General features: G+C 39.3%; 1 protein-coding gene across 1 annotated transcript in view; it reads right to left on the reverse strand.

Moving 5' to 3' along the window:
* Window positions 1–1,933: 1,933 nt before the first annotated feature.
* The window catches only part of ST18 (ST18 C2H2C-type zinc finger transcription factor), a 120,993-nt gene continuing 102,452 nt past the window's right edge, over window positions 1,934–20,474 (reverse strand). The window contains exons 15-21 of the mRNA XM_023538869.2: window positions 20,401–20,463; window positions 20,218–20,298; window positions 19,048–19,269; window positions 10,642–10,730; window positions 8,763–8,866; window positions 6,824–6,967; window positions 1,934–4,597 (exon numbers count right to left, since the gene is read on the reverse strand). Of these exons, the coding sequence (XP_023394637.1) occupies window positions 4,457–4,597; window positions 6,824–6,967; window positions 8,763–8,866; window positions 10,642–10,730; window positions 19,048–19,269; window positions 20,218–20,298; window positions 20,401–20,463 (844 nt within the window). The 3' untranslated portion in view covers window positions 1,934–4,456. The remainder of the gene's footprint in view (window positions 4,598–6,823; window positions 6,968–8,762; window positions 8,867–10,641; window positions 10,731–19,047; window positions 19,270–20,217; window positions 20,299–20,400; window positions 20,464–20,474) is intronic.

Genomic DNA, 20,474 nt, shown 5'->3' on the forward strand with positions numbered 1-20,474 from the left:
CTTAAACCAAACGGTCCAGCTTAACTAGTAAAAAATTTCTGCTGTGAACATTGTGCTCTTTTAAGGAACTATCTATATGGGATCAAATTGATAACAACAACTCAAAAGGTCAGGTAAGAAGTGTAGGGGTGAGTGAATTTATGTCAATAGGGGAAGAACACATCAGAAAAGGAGAGTGAGAATCATTGCACAATTTGAAGAATGTAATCAATGTCACCATACACGTAGAAATTGCTGAATTGGTGCATGTTTTGCTGTGTATATTTTCAAGAATAAAGAAAAGAAGTGTTAAGTACTTTGTCACCATGTGAACTTGCATTCATTAAGCAACACAAAACTTGCATTTAACCCTCTGGGAGCATTTTTCTTCTTGCACAGAGAAGCACTGCACCAATTTAAAAATTGTTTATTAAATCATAGAGCAATAAAATCCTGTGTTATTCTTTTGAGCTAATTCACGAGTTTATTTTTAACAGTACTGTGGGTGTAAAAGGAGCCCCGGTGGTGCAGCAGTTAAAGCGCTCCTTTGTTAACCAAAAGGTCGGCGGATCAAACCCATCAGTTGCTCAATGGGAGAAAGATGTGGCAGTCTGCTTCTGTCAAGATTACAGCCTTGGAAACCCTATGGGCAGTTCTACTCCATCCTGTAGGGTCGCAATGAATCAGAATCGACTGGATGGGAATGGATTTGGTGGATTTTTTTTTTTTATGCATGTAAAAAGACATGCAAAACATTACCTTTTTACTAAATTAATAAAATATTTATGTACTGTAGCAAGATAATTTTCTAAACTTTTTCTAAAGGGGCAAATCAAAGAATGATCATCCCCTTCTCTTCCTCCAGGGCAATGATTCAAGTAGAAGTATTTTAGTCCTGTGTCTCTATTGCTGGAAAACTCTCCAATGGAAATCTGATCCTACCATTCTCTGATGTTAAATCTTTCTTTCTTTGCATTCTGAAGTCTGCTTGTGGAAATTAGAACCCTTTAGCTTGGCCATTTATCATTCGATCCTCTCTCCCACTTATCTGGGCTTTTCACTTCTCACTTTGCTACAGTTTTTTTGTGTGTTTTAAATACACTAAGATGCTGTGTTCATAATTTGTCTCACCTCCATGCCTTTACACATGCTGTTTCCTTCACCTGCAATGCCTATCTAATCCATATGCAGCACTTTTTCCAAGAAACCAAAGTTAGTTAGTAACCATCCACCTCTTTTCCATAGCATCCCATATGAACCTTGGTCTTCATGCCTGTTGCTGTTTCACTGTTCCCTCACTAGGCTGATTTGATGCTTAAGTCAGGGAGTGGGCTCTGTTTTGTTGTTATCTGCCATCGATTTGGCTCTTGACTCATGGTGATGCAATGCACGATGGAATAAAATGCTGCCTGGACCTGTGCCATCCCCATGCTTGATCATAGATTAGACCATTGTGAGCCATAGGGTTTTCAATGGTGATTTTTGGAAGCAGATGGCCAGGCCTTTCTCCTGGCCCACCTTAGTCTGGAAGCTCCGCTGAAACCTGTTCGGCATCATACCAACACACAAGCCTTATGGCAAAGGCATTTATGGTTTTGTCTATACTATAACAAAGATTGTGATGACTCGTCAATCAGCTAAAAAGTCTTGTACACTAGGGGAGGGAAAATAAGCCAAATAGACTGGCCTGCAAATCCGAAATACATCAGAACTACTTGAGGGCTAAGTGCCCTACGGCTCACAATAGTCTAATCCATGATCAATCATGGGGATGGCACAGGTCCAGGCAGCATTTTATTCCATCGTGCATGGCGTCACCATGAGTCAAGAGCCAAATCGATGGCAGATAACAACAAAACACAGAGCCCACTCCCTGACTTCAGCGTCAAATCAGCCTAGTGAGGAACAGTGAAACAGCGACAGGCATTGAGATCAAGATACACATGGGGTACTATGGAAAAGAGGTGGATGGTTACTAACTAACTTTGATTTCCTGGAAAAAGTGCTGCATATGGATTAGGTGGGCATTGCAGGCAGAGGGAACAGTGTGTTTAAAGGCATGGAGGTGAGACAAATTATGAACCCCTTTGTGACTGAATCTTGAAAAGACCCAGAGGACTTTTATAGGGTGGTGATAATATTTTCCGTGTAGTAGCCTGAGAAAGAACACAACAAAACTCATTATCAATTTTTATTTCCTACCATATACCAAATGTACAGCACTGAACACAATATTGTTGCTTTGATGTAAGAAATATTAATTGTTTGAAGAAACAGTATACAAACTACTTCAAATTAAGAAAAAATGCATACATCATTGCCTTTTTTCTTGTTTACAAAAGACCCAATGTACAGTGTTGATTGTTAACATAGTTGAAAAGAAAAAAAAAATTCAGTGCACATTACAAAACACATCAAGTACAAAGGAGGCAAATAAATGGAAACACACTTCACAAAACGTCCAAACACAAATAAATTAACCCGAAGCCAAAGAAAATTATAATAATGCATACATAGATTGGTAAGAGATTTACTTTAAATAAAACATATAGCAAACCTGTTAAAATATTTAGCAAATTAAACTTTTGCCTTTGCAATAAGTGAACTCATTTGTATGCATCTATCAAGTACTATATAGCAAAATGTTTGCAAGTACATAACTTTAATAGAAAATTTTGTTTGGTGTCCCATTTATTATAGACAGCACATATGGTAGCTCTTTTCTTAAAACTGATTTTTAAATAAACACCATTCCTACCTAAGAACAGACATCTCATTTTCACTAAGCTAAGATTCAAGGGTTTGAATAAACCCCAAAGCAAAGATAAAGCCTCACTTAATGCATAATAAGGACCACAATTTGATGAGTGTGGAATGACTGCTGAGGGTTACTTTTAATTTGTGCAGGTAAAAGTGATAACAGTGGACTATATCAAGCCTTTGAATGCCATCACATTCAATCTAAATATCTATCAATGAGGCTAATAAAAAATAAACACTTTTGTCATAGCACAGGAAATGAAGCCCACACTGAGTTCATGTGTACGTTGACACGGAGGCACATCTGCACGTGAGGTGTGTGTGTGCATACCAAAAAGGCAGTTTAGCTGGTTGTCTATACCTTTTTCTTAAAAAAAATAAATATAAAAAAACTTTTCAAATAATGCTTAACTACTTACAGTCCCTGAAATAGACATTGCCTTTACTATAGCAACTACTAAGCTCTGATCCATTCAGAAATTCAAGATCGCAGGCTCAATTTTGTGTGTGTGTGTATGAGTGGATGTGCGTGTGTGTGTGTGCACTTGCGCATACTTTGTAGCATGTGGAGTCTTATGGAAAGATCATTTTTTTATTAAATTGAAAGTTGTCTTGTTGCCTAAGAGGGAAGGAACCAATGTTGCCAGCGTTCAAAGTAATTACTCAGATTATTGGAGTTAACATTTTTATGTGTTAATGTGTTTTCCCTTCCTTTCCAGTAAACCCAGTAAGATAAATGCTATTTCAGGGGATAAGGTATCTACAAAATTTTCCATTTGGATGTGTTTGTATTTGCTAAGTACAAATCTACATCAATATTGTCACTTGTATATTGTACCAACATATGGCAGGAAAGCCTGGCTGGTCACATCAAGCCTTGCTTCTCATCTTGGGATAAGAGTTGCCAACTCTCTGATATGACTTGAAAACAAACAGACAACGCATCACTAGAAAAACTTATGTTTCTTTAAAACATTCAAATAAATAAGTCATATTAACAAAACCATACAGCCAAGTTGAATAGTTTGCTGATTGCTGTATTTAATTATTGCTAACAAATTCTCAACAGGCTGTTTTCCAGGGTACTGTGCTTTTGTTAGTGCGTGATTCCCACTAGTGGGCGCCATTTGTCTTCTCATTCCTTCTTCCTCACATCACAGCAAACATTATAAATAGGGAAGCCAGTGAAAGGGGGAGAAAAGAATGCAAATATCAACGAGACCATAGTGCAGTCCTTAGACAAAAAAATTCCTTCACGCTTTTTGTTTCCTCCTTTAAACTCAGCAAGATATGTGGTTTGAGAATAACATTTCTATTTAAATTCTATTGGAAAATAAATTAATAAACATACATGTAAAAATACGGCAGACTTCAAAATGCAGTTAAAAGATAAATAACTCTTTGATTAGAAATAAATAAAATATAAAAATGTCACATTTATTTTACATACGTTTTACAAAAAAAGAGTGCAATGAAGAAATGAAAGAAAAATATATGAAAATAAATAAGATCTAATATTTGACTGCATTGCTTTTAACCCAAATAGTCTATCATAGTTTTTCTTTCCTGTTTATGTCAGCTGGGGAAAAAAATTAGTGCAATGTTGCAATTGTAAATGCAGCATGGCAACCTCATGCCTTAGCAGTGTGGGAACCCCTACCATACTCATGTGGAGTTACTGCTGTTGGAGACTTCTGTTGCTGGCAGCGCAGTGATCCTACACATGGATGCCCTTCACTGCCTGCTTGATACTTTCCAGCAGGGCTTTGCATTCTGGGGAATAGTCCCGCTCCAGATTGCTGTACATGTCTGTCAGTGTGTTTACATATGCTTCGAAATTCTGCTCACTGATTGGTCCCTGCATAAAGACAAAACACAACGTACCAATCGCAGTGGCTCCGGCTGAGGCAACAGATAGGTGGAGGGACAGTGAAGGTTACCTGAGACTCAGGATTCTTGGAGGGCAGGCAAGGATCCAAACGACCGAGGGAATTTTGGGGAGATAAAGAGAGATAGAGGGTGGGTTGGGATTCATCAGAGCACTTTTTTCCCAATTGATTAATGAGATTAATGATATTAATGTGACTTGACTGTGCAGGATTTTGTTGGTCAATCTGGAGCCACATAAAGTAGATCCTGGGCCCCTCAGGGCTGGAGTACTTAGGAGGTGGCCTGGGCCAGACATGCACAGAAAGAACTGTTTGTAGAAGGTGAATGTGGGTGAAGCTGGTAAGGGTGGCTTTGTTTGTATGAGCCAGTGCCTTTAATTTCAATGGGCATGACATCAGGAATTTAAGATTTGACCAAGTGACTCACTAATCAGCTGTGTGCTGGAAAATCTCCCTTCTCTATCTCAGACACCATTCTGGCCATTTTCCACGTAGCTTGATTGTGATATCCTTTCTGATTTCCACCTCTATCTTTCTAGGTAGAGTATCGGATTTACAAAGTTAGGGTTTATGCATACCTGTGTGTGTGTATGTGTGTGTGTGTGTGTGTGTTGGTATCTCCTTTGCCTAAGGTGGTGCTTCCATGGTGGTACACGTCCAATATGTGCAACCCGAAGGTGCAAATGAAAGAACATGCATGGCACTCATGGGATGTGACTTATCCAAATCTGATACCTCCATTTCCCCCCTTTTTTTAAAAAAGAAACGTGATATGTATCTTACTTCACAAGGTGCTTGTGAAGTAAGACACTTTAAAAAGTCTATACTACTGTTGTTAGTGTTACCGCTTAGGTGGTAAACTTTCTAAATGTGAGGATTAGGTTGTGGTGCTAAACAAAATACCAGTCTAAGTTACAGTGCTTTTATAATCATAGTTTTCTGCTTCCTTTCCATTTCTGCCTTGGCTGTGCTGTGTGTTTCCTGGAGAATCCTAACTAGACGTGGACGCGGGGGGGGCAGAGAGGACAAAGGGAGCACCCTACAGCCAGGTGCATCAAACAAGTGCTAGCTTTGGAAGCTGGATCACGTTATGTAAACTCTGAGTCTTGTTTTCCCCAACTGTAGAGTGGGAATAACAATACTTCCTCTTTGGTGCTGTTGTAAATGTTTTATGTGAAAAGCCCTAAAAATCACCACATGGAATCCCTTGTATGATAACAATTATTCTTATGTCCCTGGTGAAGAAGAAAAAAATTTTCAGAAATAGAAATGTGAGGTAATAATTAGAGAAATGTTAGTAAATAATATCAATATTATGCAATAATTATTTGAATGATGGCCATAAAACAGTAATTTCTTTTCCTTTGTGTTATTACTATGTTATTATTTTTTTTTTTTGGTCAAAAAACACATTTGGAATTGGTTAAAATGAGGACTCTATGCTAGAACGTTGGGTAGTTAAAGGATTTATTTTTGTAAAGAAAACCAATTATATTTCTTCATTAAATTGTTGCTTCTTTAAGACATTTTAGATATAAAATATACAACTTTAGAAAACTTGTTCTAAGGATCCAGGTGCTGAGGAAATTAAGGGCACTCAATAATGTAGGTTCACTTCTAAAGGCTTATTTCTATGTATGAAAATGTAAAGGAAACTAATTTTCTATAATCCTAAATGTGTGCTATATCTATGTTTAAATTTGAGAATTAAGGACAATTTGCTTACTTTTGTGCTTTTTATGCTATCTCAGGAGAACTGAAGTATGTTCTTCAGTGTGAAGGAAGAAACAACAAGTCTACTGGGTACTAAGCATTTTTTGTAGTTCCTGAGTGGGGTGAACAATGTGGATGGTTAGGTCTCAGATTTTGTAAGCCATGAAATATTCTATTTGGGACATATTTTTAGTGAGAGAGTCTTAGCCTTCAACTTTCAATCTATATTCTAAAACAAGCTCCAAACAAACCCTCTTCTCTGAATGACTCCTCTGATACAATAAATCCTTGGCCTTAGTATAATTTAAATATACTGTGTGTACTTATCATGTTCACAGGGAGGTATGTAATGAGCCATGTTAACCCTGGGATTGCTGACGGCCCCTCAAAGGTAAGCACTTCTAACTGCAGCCATGTCAACAGCTGCAAAGCGGTACTGCAAGCACAGTGATGGGACTCCGCTGTTTCTGACTTGGACTCACCATCTGTGGGAGCTGGATGTCAGCAAGGCTAGAAATGAGGGCTTGGCTCAGCCCAGCCAGCTCCTTCAATAAGCTCTCATTGTTCTGTTCAATAAGCTTGTTCTCCTCCTCTATGGTCTTCAAGTTGCTCTCCATAGATGTGATCTAGAATGGAAACATGGTGGGATATAAGTACAGAAGACTTCTGCCTGAGGGAGATCCATTGGCTGAATCCCCAGGCCGAGGAGCACATCTGCAGCAACATCTCTCACAGGAATCCAGTCCCCAAATTTACATTTGCAGCCCAGACTTCTCCTGCAATTTACAGATTCAACATCTCCACATGGCTATTCCACAGATATCTGTAACTCAATGTGTTCAGAAGTTAAGCTTCTGCCACTCCCCCATGACTGCTCCACACACAGCCCTCTTTTCTCCAGTTAAGAGTCGCTCAGGCCTCGAGGCCTCCCTGCGACTTGCTTTACCTTCAAAATACCCAGACAGTGATCCTGCCCACCGGCTCTGTGATGACACAGCAAGGTCAGTGTATTGGTCATAGTCCCTTCTCAGCGGTGCCCTGATTAGTCTCCCCCTTCCCCCCTAAGGTGACACCACAATGTCTTCTAAACATTTAAGTCAGGCTGTCTGACCCCAAGGCTCCGAACCCTATAACACGTCTGTGTTTCATTCAAAATAAACCAGAGTCCTTCCGAGTGGGACACCCTCCTGTGACCCCCACCCACTGGCTCAGCCCAGACCACCCTGGCCTTGATTCAGGGTGATTGCTCTTGCTTTTTCTCTCTCTGAAACACTCTTCCCCACCTGTCTGCCTCTTCCAGCAACTCCATAAGCCTTCCCAACATGTCTCCTTGCTGAAGCCTGGCCAGACCCTCCTATTTACTCCTGAAACCTGGCTGCTCCTCGCTCCTCCAGTTCTCCTTATCCACTTCAATTTCTTCTTTTTTCCATAGGACACAGCGCTAACATGTGGCAAAACTCACTCAATGATAGTTTTTTGATTATTGTCTGATACCACCCCCCCGACCTGACCTCAGGCTCCATGAGCACAGAGGCCTTTGCTAGGTCACTCATGGTTCCAAGAAGTTTTCCCATGATTCCAAATCCAACACAGTTGGCTGTCTCTGTGGACCTGATCATTAATAATGGAGGAAGATTCTTCCACTAATCTGTGCAGGGTAAGGAACCAGCAACAAGTTTCAGATGGACTGAAGCCCTGGTCTTGAGCTCTGTGTGAAGACTCCTGAGAGATCAGTGAGTATGTGGTGTGCAAACCCTGCCTCTCAGGAGAGCAGAAGAGGGACAGCCTTGCGGATGGGCTTTGCATCACGATTCTGAGCCTTCTGGCTTGCTGTAATATAGTCAGTATTAAAAAGTCCTGCACTGAACTTCTAATTTCTAACTGGATAAATTTCATCAGGGTACAGAGCATGTATTTCATAGGAGAATGCAAAGTTGAGAAATTGTTTGCATTTTTAGGGGGAAAAGAATCAACTCAAGAGACTGTACATTAAGATTTGTTTCTAACAAATACATGTTCAGAGTCGTTCTAGAAAAATTACGGAAACAAATACTTCTACGATTTCTTGGATTTTAAATAAAACTGAGTACTCTCATCTTCTCACCACAAGTTTCCTGAATCACCATTTAGTCTATAGAATCTTTTACTGAGGGAAGATCTGCTTTATTTGCTAAGGAAACTTTGGAGGCAACCAAGGTAAAACCACAAGAAAGTTTGCCTGTAGCCACTGAATCGGTGACTGAAGACCTGGGATAATCCATCCATTCAGGTTTTTAAAAGATAATTGTGTAATTAAGAAATTCTTAGTATATTTGCTGTAAGATATCCATACATTTTTAATCACAGGTTTAAAGGTTCAATATTCTGTATCCATCAAGATTAAAATTACCATAAAGGTAACTAATTATTATTATTATTTACCTGGGTCTGCAGCTTCATCATATCTGCTTCAATTTTCAGGTTGGATTCATTCAGCTCCTTTATTTCTTCATCCAGATGTCTAATTTCTTCATCACTCTCTATACCTACAAAGAGTCAGACTATCAGTTCACACTGAAAATACATGCCTATGCGTATGAGACTTTCAAAGATAGGAGTCATTTTACACTTAATTTATGGTGAAAATGAAAGTGAAAATCAGACTTTAAACTGTTGAAAGTTTGCCCCACGTTACACATATCCAGGAAAAAGTGGGTAAAATGGGTTGCAGAATTGAATCTCTCTGTAAGAAAGAAAAGAGGGAGTAGAAAAGTACACCTCTAAAGTAGTTCCCTTATATCCCAGGTATGCTGGGATATATGTTCTCTTACTTAAACATCCCTGCCATCCTTTATTCTTCTATCAGGTATGAAAACACTGAGCCTTAGAGAGACTAATCCACCCAAGTTCAGGTGGCAGAGACAGAATGAAACTCCAAGGCCCTTGACTCTGGACCCCGTGAGTTCTCTGTACACAATGCTGCAAGAACAGCCATGACATAAATCATGCCCAGTGATCGGGTAGTCTGTGTAACCAAGTGGGACCATGTAGACCACAATTGGGTAGAGCTGGGAAGGCAGGCATGAGAGACAGAGTCCAAGGACACACAACCCCGTGCTCTGCTTGAATGTGGATAAGGAGCAAATGTGATTTAAAGGAAAGAACACAGGCTTCAGAGTTTGCATGCTGGCTTTGACCCCTGTTCTTGAAGTGGGACGCTTACTTGACTTCTTTGTTCCTCAGTTTCCTCCTCTGTAAAATAGACATAATATCTACCTTGTGAGAATTAATACAACAAAATGTAAAGCGCTGAACCCACAGGGGGGCTATCTTCCCATCATTATTTTATAGAATGGATATGAATACATTTTAATAATTGCAAAAATCTGGGAGAGATGGCTAATATTAAGGAAGCCAGAAGCTGGATTTAAGATAATCTCAGTCTAGAATGATAATTGTAATCCGAAGTGATGACCATTAACAGGGATAAATGTAAACTTCATTTGGATTTAATAAGATCGATTTCATGCATCAGGATGGGTTTGACAATTTGATTGACGGAGACTGAGGTTCTTATACTTTCCTGGGTAACTGCTTTGGAGAATCATTCATTACCTACTGAAGGCGAACGTTCCCATTCTCTATGACCCAGCAACCCCATACCTAGGTACACACATAGACACATGGCTGCACGTGTACAACAGGAGGCATGTGCACATGTACACAGCAACACTGTCCATTACAGCAGGACCTGGTCACAAGCCCCCATCCACCAAAGACAACATGGTGACACTTAGAAGTATAAGGTGAAAGGGTAAAAAGTGAGCCCTGAAAGATTACACACAGCATGAAAAATCAGGCAGCTGCTTTTGCTTTTTTCCACCACCCTTCTGTCAGTTTGTGGCACTGTGGTGGCTTGTGTGTTGCAGTGATGCTGGAGGCTATGCCTCTGGTATTCCAACTGCCAACGGAAGTCCATGAATGATGCACATATATGTAGACAGCAGGTGTCCTCAGTATATTAGGGGCTCTAGGGAGCTAATTTTTTACCTCTCAATTATATTTCTTGAGTGAACCTTTATTTTTGCATTAGGTTTATACAATACAATTTTACTTCTTTTTTTTTTTGATTTAGAGGAAAATGATTAATGTATCTCTGACTACTTTAGCTACTAAAGGGTAAAGAGAGATAATATCCAGAAAGGAATAATGTACCATACTGTTTTGTCACATGGGAAGAAATTACGCGTTGACATTCAGAATCCTCTGGGGGGCCACAGTTGGACCTCGGGGTGAAGACCGTGATCCCCCACATTCTTACCTCCAGTTGCTTTTAGCTTGATGGTCATGAGTTCTTCAGAGACTTTGCCCTTTTTGATGGCTTGCGCATTTAGAGGACATCCAGATAAGCTGCAGAAAAAGAAATTATACTGTGTGAAATGCATATTATTTCCTTTTTTTTAAAAAAATTTCGCTTTCTACTATTTAAGTTTTTGCCTGCTTACTAACTGCATCATTGTTTGCAGTTTCCTTAGAGAGAGTGACAAGTAGGCACCTATTCAAACAAAAGCAAAGGCCCTGAAATAACGTAAAATGTTTTTTTTAATTAAGCAAAAATATAAATAGCTACTGATGATACATAATCATAATATAGTTTATTTTGTTAAAATGTTACTGTTCTGCATTTATACAAGTGCCTTTATTTACTGGTGGTTATTTTCTGTAAACCTAAAATTGTAAATATTATTATGAAAAAGAATTGTTCCAAATCAGTCAAAATTCCATGTGTACCAGAATCTAGGTCCTTCTATCTTTATTCACACAGTAGTGTCATCCTTTTATGATAGCATTATAACATACTAATACAAGCCCCAAATAGCACTACCAGTACCAGCCTCCCCCTGGTTAAATTCACCGTTGGAGGATAGGGAAGTTTCTAATTTATTTGACTTTTAAAACATTATATTTCATTTTAAGAACCTCTACTCTGAAAGGGGAAAGGAACCACTACAAATCTTGAGATGCCATCGCCTCCTTGGAAGTCTATTTCCTGCAGTGAGGAGGCATGCCACCCTTTCCTTTAACAGTTGAGCCCTTCAGCAGTAATTGTTTCCTTTAACGTCATCTACTTTATTTAAATTGCAACAATCTGCTAATGACAAAAACCAAAAAACCACACCCATTGCTGTGGAATTGATTCCAGCTCACAGCAACGCTATAGGACAGAGTAGAACTGCCCCGTAGAGTTTCCAAGGAGCACCTGGTGGATTTGAACTGCCAACCTTTTGGTTAACAGCCGTAGCACTTAAGCACTATGCCACCAGGGTTTCCTGCTAATGACAACATTAACCAAAACTTGTTTTCCATAATGTATTATCAGATAATTTTGTTGTTCTAAGCAGCCATTAATTTGTTTTGTAATTTTGTTGTATTTTTGTAGATGCGATTTTTATATCAAATTCAAAATTACCACAATCAGCCACTTAAAATATTATTTTTCACAGAAAATTAGTTTCAGTTCATATATGAAATGATCACATCAACTTGAAGATAGGGCCACTTCACAGAGTGTAAGGAAACATTACTGGATAGAAGCCCTCAATAAATGTTCACTGAATGAATGTATTTTATAAGAATACTAAATTATTCCATATTAAGATAATATAAATTATAGAAAAATTATATGTGCGTAAAATAAAAAAAATATTTTAATATTTGATAAGCTATAAAATATTTTACACAGGAAAAGAAAATAAGGAAAATTATAAACTAACATTAAACCTGATTTTTCTATTTTTTGAACTTCTCACTGTAGATTGTGGCCTATGTAAGCTTCATTATCTGAAAAGTTTTCACAAGTCTGTGTTGTTTTCTGCCATAAATGTGTCCTCAGAAAGTGGTTATGACTTGAATTAATATTTAGTGGATGTATTGGGTATTTAAAGTGGCCTATTTATGGTAAGTTCTGGAGCCCTGGTGGCACAGTGGTTAAGAGTTTGGCTCCAACCAGAAGGTTGGCAGTTTGAATACACCAGCCACTCCTTGGAGACCCTATAGATAGGACAGTTCTACTCTGTCCTATAGGGTCACTATGAGTTGAAATCGACTCAAAGGCAATTTTTTTTTAATGTTAAATTGGTTTATAGTGTAATGGATATGAATACCTCATTAGCACCTCTTACACCCTTCTCCCCTCAACGATCTGCTTTGTTCAGATACAGGTGTGACAGTGGTGTGGAAAAGTTAGCGAAACATCAGCAGCTATGTGACTAACCATATAATTTAGAAAAGGAGGCTCTGGTTTCAAAAAGACCACCTGATACTTTGTATCTTTCAATGTTGTTTTAACTTCTGGAATATAAAACAAATACTAAATTTAAAAAAATTGGGGGCAGAAAAGTATCTTAAAGCTCTTTTCTTCTTTTTGAGAGGAGCCAGGTCCTCCACTAGGCTCTATTGCCCTCATTAAGCAAAGGTGGGTTTGGCAGGCTGGGGGGTCTCCTTCTTGGGCTTGGGAATCATATTGCAAAGGAAGAGAAAAAATGCCTTATATGGTTTGACATGTCTACTAAGGTGTATCAAGACAATTTATCTTCATTTGCCTTCTGAAAGTAAAATGACAGGTGATATAACTTAGATAGTAGACATAATTATTTGCAGTATATTAAACCTTAATAAAAGGACAAAAATATGGCCTAGCACTAAATGAGTTCTACTGGTCACAGGACTTCTGGGGTTTTAAACTTACAAACATGCATAATAATGTGTGTGTGTGTTTTAATATACTGTCAATTGTCTTCTCAGATTTATTTTTTTCAAAGTAGATGTTTGTAATATAAAGATTTAAATCAAAGGCTAAGTAATTATCATGTAAACATAGTGCTGATATTACTTACAGGGCAAAGTATTCATCCGAAATAGGATTTTCTTTTCTCTGAAATAAGTGGTATACAATGACAACAAGTCCACAAGAGCTGAAGTACGAGCTCGAGTATATCATATCCCACGTGCATTTAGAGACCAGCTCAAGGATAGATTTGATGCATAGAACACTAATGACCAAAAACCGGACGAGTTGTGGGATGATATCAATGACATAATACATGAAGAAAGTAAAAGGCCATTTAAAAGATAGGAAACAAACAAACAAAAAAAGAGACTGAAATAAATGTTAGAAGAGACCCTGAAAGTTGCTCTTGAATGTAGTTTCTAAAGTGAAAGGAAGAAATGATGAAGTAAAATGGTTGAAAAGGAGATTTCAAAGGGCAGATCGAGAAGACAAAGTATTATAATGAAACGTGCAAAGACCTGGAGTTAGAAAACCAAAAGGGAACAACACTTTCTGCATTTCTCAAGCTGAAAGAACTGAAGAAAAAATTCAAGTCTCAAGTTGCAATACTAAATGATTCTATGGGGGAAAATATTGAATGATCCAGAAAGCATCAAAAGAAGACATAAGGAATACACAGAGTCACTGTACCAAAAATAATGGGTTGACGTTCAACCATTTCAGGAGGTAGCATATGATCTAGAACCAACGGTACTGAAGGAAAAAGTTCAAGCTGCACTGAAGGCATCGATGAAAAACAAGGCTCCAGTAATTGGCAGATACCAATCAAGACGTTTCAACAAAGGATGCAATGCTGGATGTGTTCACTTGTCTATGCCAAGAAATTTGGAAGACAGCTACCTGGCCAATCGACTGGAAGAAATCCATATCTGTGTGCATTCCAAAGAAAGGTGATCTAACAGAATGCAGAAATTATTGAATAATATCATTAATATCACACACAAGTAAAAAGATAATTCAAAAATTGTTTTAGCAGTATATCATGAGGAAAATGCCAGAAATTCAAGACGAATTCAGAAAAGGACATCGAACAAGGGATTGTTGATGTCAGATGGATCTTAACTGAAAGCAGAGAATACCAGAAAGATGTGTACCTGTGTTTTATTGACTATGCAAAGGCATTCATCTGTGTGGCTTATAACAAACTATGGATAATATTGCAAAGAATGGGAATTCCAGAACACTTAATGGTGCTTATGAGGAACTTATACATAGACCAAGAGGCAGTTGTTTGAACAGAACATGGGGATAATGAGTGGTTTAAAATCAGAAAATGTGTGTGTGTGGGAGGGGGGTCTGTATTCTTTCACCATACTTAGTCTGCCTGCTAAGCAAATAATCTGAGAAACTGGACTATATGAAGAAGAACACAGCATCAGGATTGGAGGAAGACTCGTTAACAACCTACGATATGCAGATGACACAACCTTGCTTACTGAGAGTGAAGAGGACTTGAAACACTTACTGATGAAGATAAAAGACTACAGCCTTCAGTACAGATTATGCCTCAACAAAAATCCCCATAAGTGGACCAGTAAGCAACATTATGATAAATGAAGAAAATACTGAAGTTGTCAAGGATTTTGTTTTACTTGGATCCACAATCAATACCCATGGAAGCAGCAGTCAAGAAATCAAACGATGTACTGCTTTGAGCAAATCTATTGCAAAAGCCCTCTTTCAAGTGTTAAGAAGCAAAGATGTCACTTTGAGGACAAAGGTGTGCCTGACCCAAGCCACGGTATTTCCAGTTGTCTCATATGCATGCAAAATTGGACAATGAATAAGGAAGACTGAAGAAGAATTGACGCATTTGAATTATGGTGTTGGTAAAGAATATTGAATATACCATGGGTTGCCAGAAGAAGGAACAAATCTGTCTTCGAATAAGTACAGTCACAATGCTCCTTAGAAGCAGGGATGGAGAGACTTTTTCTTATGGACTTTGGACATTTTATCAGGAGGGACCATTTCCTGGAGAAGGATATCATGCTTGGTAAAGTATAAGGGTCAGTGAAAAAGAGAAAGACCCTCCATGAGGTAGATTGATATAGTGGCTACAACAGTGGACTCAAACACAGTAAAGATTGTGAGGATGGCACAGAACCACACAGTGTTTCTTTGTGTCGTACACAGTGTCACTTTGCGTCAAAATTGACTCAATGGCACCTAACAACAACAGCGATACAATGATCAGAATATCCATGCTCGCATTTTATTTGCAACTGAATATTTTTGGATCGTAGCATAATTTGAGCCAAAGGATAGGATTTCTCTTCCTTTGCATAAAAGTGATCGGGAATTATTTACCTTTCTGGAATCAATTAAAGGTTCATGACGTCACTTAATATTAAGCCCAGCCTGGATGGAAGAGGTTCTGTTCAAGCAGTGCCTAACTGTAGTGGCTGTGAACTTTTGGATGCCAAGCATGTTCTTCTGGATGCTCTCTGTAGTTGACAAACAAGATACCCAGAGTCCTCCACTTTGTAGTCTGGAATCACCATCTGCCCAGCTATGTTACTGGGTGGTTCTCAGTATCATTAGAGAGATTCTCTTTCAGTGATCACAGCTGGAGAACCTATATTTTTAGGGAGTTCCAACTGATTTTTGTGTGGCAACAAGAGACTTGTGAGCAAACTAATAGATCTTACATTTTTTCCCATTAATTATCAGAGACCTTGTATTAAAAAGATGAATTTAAAACAAAACATGTATCCAGTCTGGCATAAAGGACAAGAATGCTACCCCTCAGTTAGACAGCTTCCATTTGAATCCCAGTGCCTCCACTTAGGAACACCAGACCTTGGACTAGCCACTTAACCTTGCTACAATTCAGCAAAATAGGAATAACCACAAAATTTACTTTCCAGGATGGTTGAGAGAACTATATGCAATAGTGCCTGTGATACTCGTAGCACAGTGCCTGGCACATGGTGAGAGCTCACTAGACACCAGGGGAGGCTGATAGCACGGTGGTCAAGAATGGGGCTCTGCCTTCTAAGGCTGTATTCAGACCTCAGCTCTGCCATTTCCTACCCATGTGACAGCAGGCAGTGCCTTAATTGCCCTGGGCTTATTTCTTCTCTGTCAAATGAGGAAATTTGGAACACCCATGTAGCTCAAAGGGTTTTGTAGAGGTTTAATGAATAAATCATGTACATTACTTAGGACAGTGCTCTCTCTTGGAGCAGTCAGAGTCTTGAATACATATGTCAGCTGTTATCAGGTAACTAGTGATTGTAAAGAGCACGAAATAACTTCAGGGATTTTAGGTTTAAAATATGGAACATCTGAAAGCTCATCATGAATTAGAGCACAAAATTCCTGTGTAATTCCTGCATATATACACATATACATTATTTTTGCAAAGGGGAAAGGAAATAATCTACACTGAACACCTACAACATGCCAAGCAATAAGCTAGACATCCTGGTATTTCCTTAAACTCTGTATGTAGTAAAGAAACAGTATTCTACCTTAAAGAGAGCACCCCAAATTAAATTCAGTCCCTTAAATCTTTTACATAATAGAAATATCTAGTGAAAAAGAAAAAAAAAAATTTTTTCTTTTTCACTACCTAGTGAAAAAGAACAGTGAGATTTGAGTTAGTCATTTGTGTAAACTCTTAATTGCTTTCCTTTTCCTAGAAAATATCATCTTTCCATTATTATTACAGCCTACTTTTTCCAGATCATAATCTTTTTCTTGTTATGAAATATATAATATTTACACAGTTGCTCTCCAGTTTAAAGAACACTATAAAGATGAATACCATTTACCTTAAAAAAACAGAGCATGTCTTACAATGCCTTTACCACAGCCTAGCTGCTCCTCAACAATTGCCTTCACCTGCCGCCCTAGAGCCAGCCATTATCTTGCATTCTAGGTGAATAATACCCTAGGTTTTTAAAATGTCATTTTGCCACCTGTGCATGTATCTTAGTTTCCAAGTGCTGCTGTAACAGAAATACCACAAGTGGGTAGCTTTAAAGAGCAGACATTTATTTTCTCATGGTTTAGGAGGCTAGAAGTTTGAATTCAGGGAACCAGCTCTAGGGGAATCCTCTCATGTCTGCTCTGGGAAAAAATCCTTGTCTCAGCATCTCTAGTCCCAGAGTTCCTGGGTTCCTTGACGATTTCCATATGGCATCTATCTCTCCCACATTTGTGTTCGTTTGCTTCTGTGCTTAATCTGCTCTTTTGAAATCTCAATAGTGGTTAGGCTAAAGACAAACCCATTCACAGGTACAAGAGTTAGGATTCCAACACATATTTTGGGGGGACACAATTCAATTCATTCATTCATTTATAACAGGTTTTTGAACTGCACGTATTCTTCAGCAACTTCTGCTCAGCATTACGCTCTAAGACGCATCCATGCTGATATGTACACTGTGGTACGTTCTTTTCACTGCTGTGTGCAGTCACCCTGGTATGTACCTGCACTAGTGAGCATGTGGGCTGTGCCCTGTCTGGAATTATAAAAGCAAAGTTGCTACAGACACTGTCGTAAGTGTCTCCTGGCTCCAGGATGTGAGCCCCTGGGGTGTCAGCTTAACAGTTAGGGCCTGGGTTGCAAGACATGCTCATGTTCAGCTTGACTAATTAAGGCAATCTGCTTGCTAAAGTGGCCCTTCCAATCACCCTTTTACCCACGTTCTAGGAGAGCCCAGTCTGACAAGGAGAGTTGTTCCACAGCCTCACTAAACCGTCGCATCTCACTTAAAACTTCCTTACACTTTGTAAAGATAATTTCTTTATGGCCAACAGAAGGATGTGCTCACCAAAGGACTACATAACATTTTACCATCAATGGTAACATGGACACTACTGAGGTCTTTGCCTGAGAGAAAAGCTACTGTGTAGTAGATGTGCCTTTAGGCACACTTGGTTTGTGACTGGCGTTCCTGCATTAAAATGGTGATTCGGACTCAAAATACAATGATATGTGCTGTTGTGGACTCGAGCCTGAATTTGAAACCTATCAGAAAATAAACAACTTAAAAATCTCAGGTTTTTGTCATAAGCAGATTTCATCCATTTAAATAAGCTATCCCTGGAAGGCTTTATTTTCTGATACTTTTCTTTAGAGCTGAACAAAATGTCAAAATGGCCCAGCTCATAATCAAGGCATCAGGACTCACTAAAGCAACATTGGGCTTTAAATTGTCATCACGGGCAGTGGCCAGGGAGAGGAGAGGCCCCTTGGATGGGAAAGTGTGCAGTGAATATCCAACTCCTCTTGCTTTATGTAGAATGTGAACCAATGGTGGGCTTTGGTCACTGTTGCCCAGGACAGGGTCTAGCTGAAATACTGGCACTCAGTGATAAATGAATTAAGTCTTTGTGACACTGTACAAGGATCTTCTAAGTATCCCCCATCCTGTTGTCCACTGAGTGGTCACTGGGTTATCTTCTTTCTCACTGATCTGGAAGAGTCCCATCTTCCCATCAGTAAAATAACTACAATTTTGTCCTGAAATCAAGCCTGTTTGTGAGAGGGAGGGAATGATACAAATATGTAAAGTGAAAGTCTGTAATTACACAGCATAATGGAGTAGGTGCCACCACTTGGAGCTGGCCAAATAATGACAGATCCATTAAAAACAGCAGCATAAGCATTACTTTAGAATACAAAACACAAATGCGTAGTTTCTACAGCACCAGAAAACTGTAGTGAATTTTCAGAAATGGAGAAAACAGCATTCTTCATTGTTCAAACCGGTCAAATACCTATCTGGCAAGACTCATTGTTATGGCAACTAGAGTGGTAGGATTAATGACCTCCCAGAGGTTATTTTGCTCCCCCAAAGCAACTCCATTGACAAACAATCACAGCATCATCAACAACAGAAAAAGACAGAAATCAAACAATACCTTCTGTGGGTGACAAAAACATTATTGACGTGGCCCAGTCCATTACAGCCAGGCAGGGGGCAATGGGGCAGTTCTTGTTTGTTGAGTTTCCAGGAGAGGGAAGTCCCGTTGAGAAGAGTCTCCTTCTGTCTCTTGGCAGCCAGGGGACAGCCGGAAGCCGTGCGGTGGGAGGTGTATTTACCTGAGATGTGACCTTGGCCATCACAGCCTATCACAGGACACCTAGACAGACATAGCAGATGCATTGCTTGCTAGGCGAGACCAGATGATTCTCATTCCTTTGGGCATGAAGTTTAGTAAAAAATGAATAAGATGACAGTGGTAACTCCATGCTACCCAGAAGGCAAGTCGTGAAGTTACAGCATTTTAGGAGGGTACAACAGCAGCTAACTAAGCAGCACTACCAGTCCACAGGCTCTGAGTTAAGGTGTTTTCATGTACTATCTCTTCAACCTTCACAACAAAGCGACTGGGTAGAGAGTGTCATTATCCCATTTTAGAGGTGTGGAAAAGGGGCTGCTAAGCGCGTAAGTAACTTGCCACCATTTTACAAAAATGGAACAAGTTTCTGCTCAGACTTGATGCCTCTGGAGCTGACCACTTAAGCGCTAGGTTATTATGCCCCCAAACAAAACCAAGGGTATAAAACATTACTGCCTTACTCAATGTTATAGAGCACATCACTCATAGAACTGAAACTCTGGTTTCCAAATTTATAAATATTGTACTTAGAACAGTTGTAGAGCCAGTGGTTTTAATTTACACGTTGATACTTGCATAACATCGACCAAGACTTAGTAGCATATTTCTCTTTGGAGGTAATTTGTTTTAGATAAAATTTCACCTTAAGCAAAATTAAAGTTTCAGGGGGAAATGCTGCCATGTTTGTTATACTATACCACTTCCAGAATGATACTCCCCTTTAAAACTATTGGAAAAGTATAAAACTTCCCCATTTTGTTTGCATTATCAAAAAATATGGAAATATAGCTAGGAATGGGAATATTTCCTCGAACATCCAAGCAATCTGACTCTTGCTTCCAAGGTGCCTAAAGTTCAGTCAATGCTCAGCTGCAGCCCCGTTCAGGCCTGTACCTTCACTGTGCCCCTCCCGTGGAACCAACAAGGTGGGGCGTGCCCTTATGCCATGGCCTTCCCTGTTGCACTTACTTAAGTTCAGGGTCTTCTTTTTCATCCTTGGTAGGGGTCATCTTGACACCACCTTTCCTGGCACGAGGGCAGCCAGACAAACTAAAAGAGTTACCCAACAACAACAAGAAAAAAACCATGTGATCTGGCTGATTACTGCAGCTGACATGCTGGCATACATCTCAGAAATGGGAACAGCCCTACCTTCTGTGTGAAGCGTAATTTCCAGTCACATGGCCTGACCCATCACAGCCTGGGGTTGGGCACCTGCAAAACAG

This window comes from Loxodonta africana, chromosome 18 (assembly GCF_030014295.1).
Source record: "Loxodonta africana isolate mLoxAfr1 chromosome 18, mLoxAfr1.hap2, whole genome shotgun sequence".
In the NCBI taxonomy this organism is placed as follows: Eukaryota; Metazoa; Chordata; class Mammalia; order Proboscidea; family Elephantidae; genus Loxodonta; species Loxodonta africana.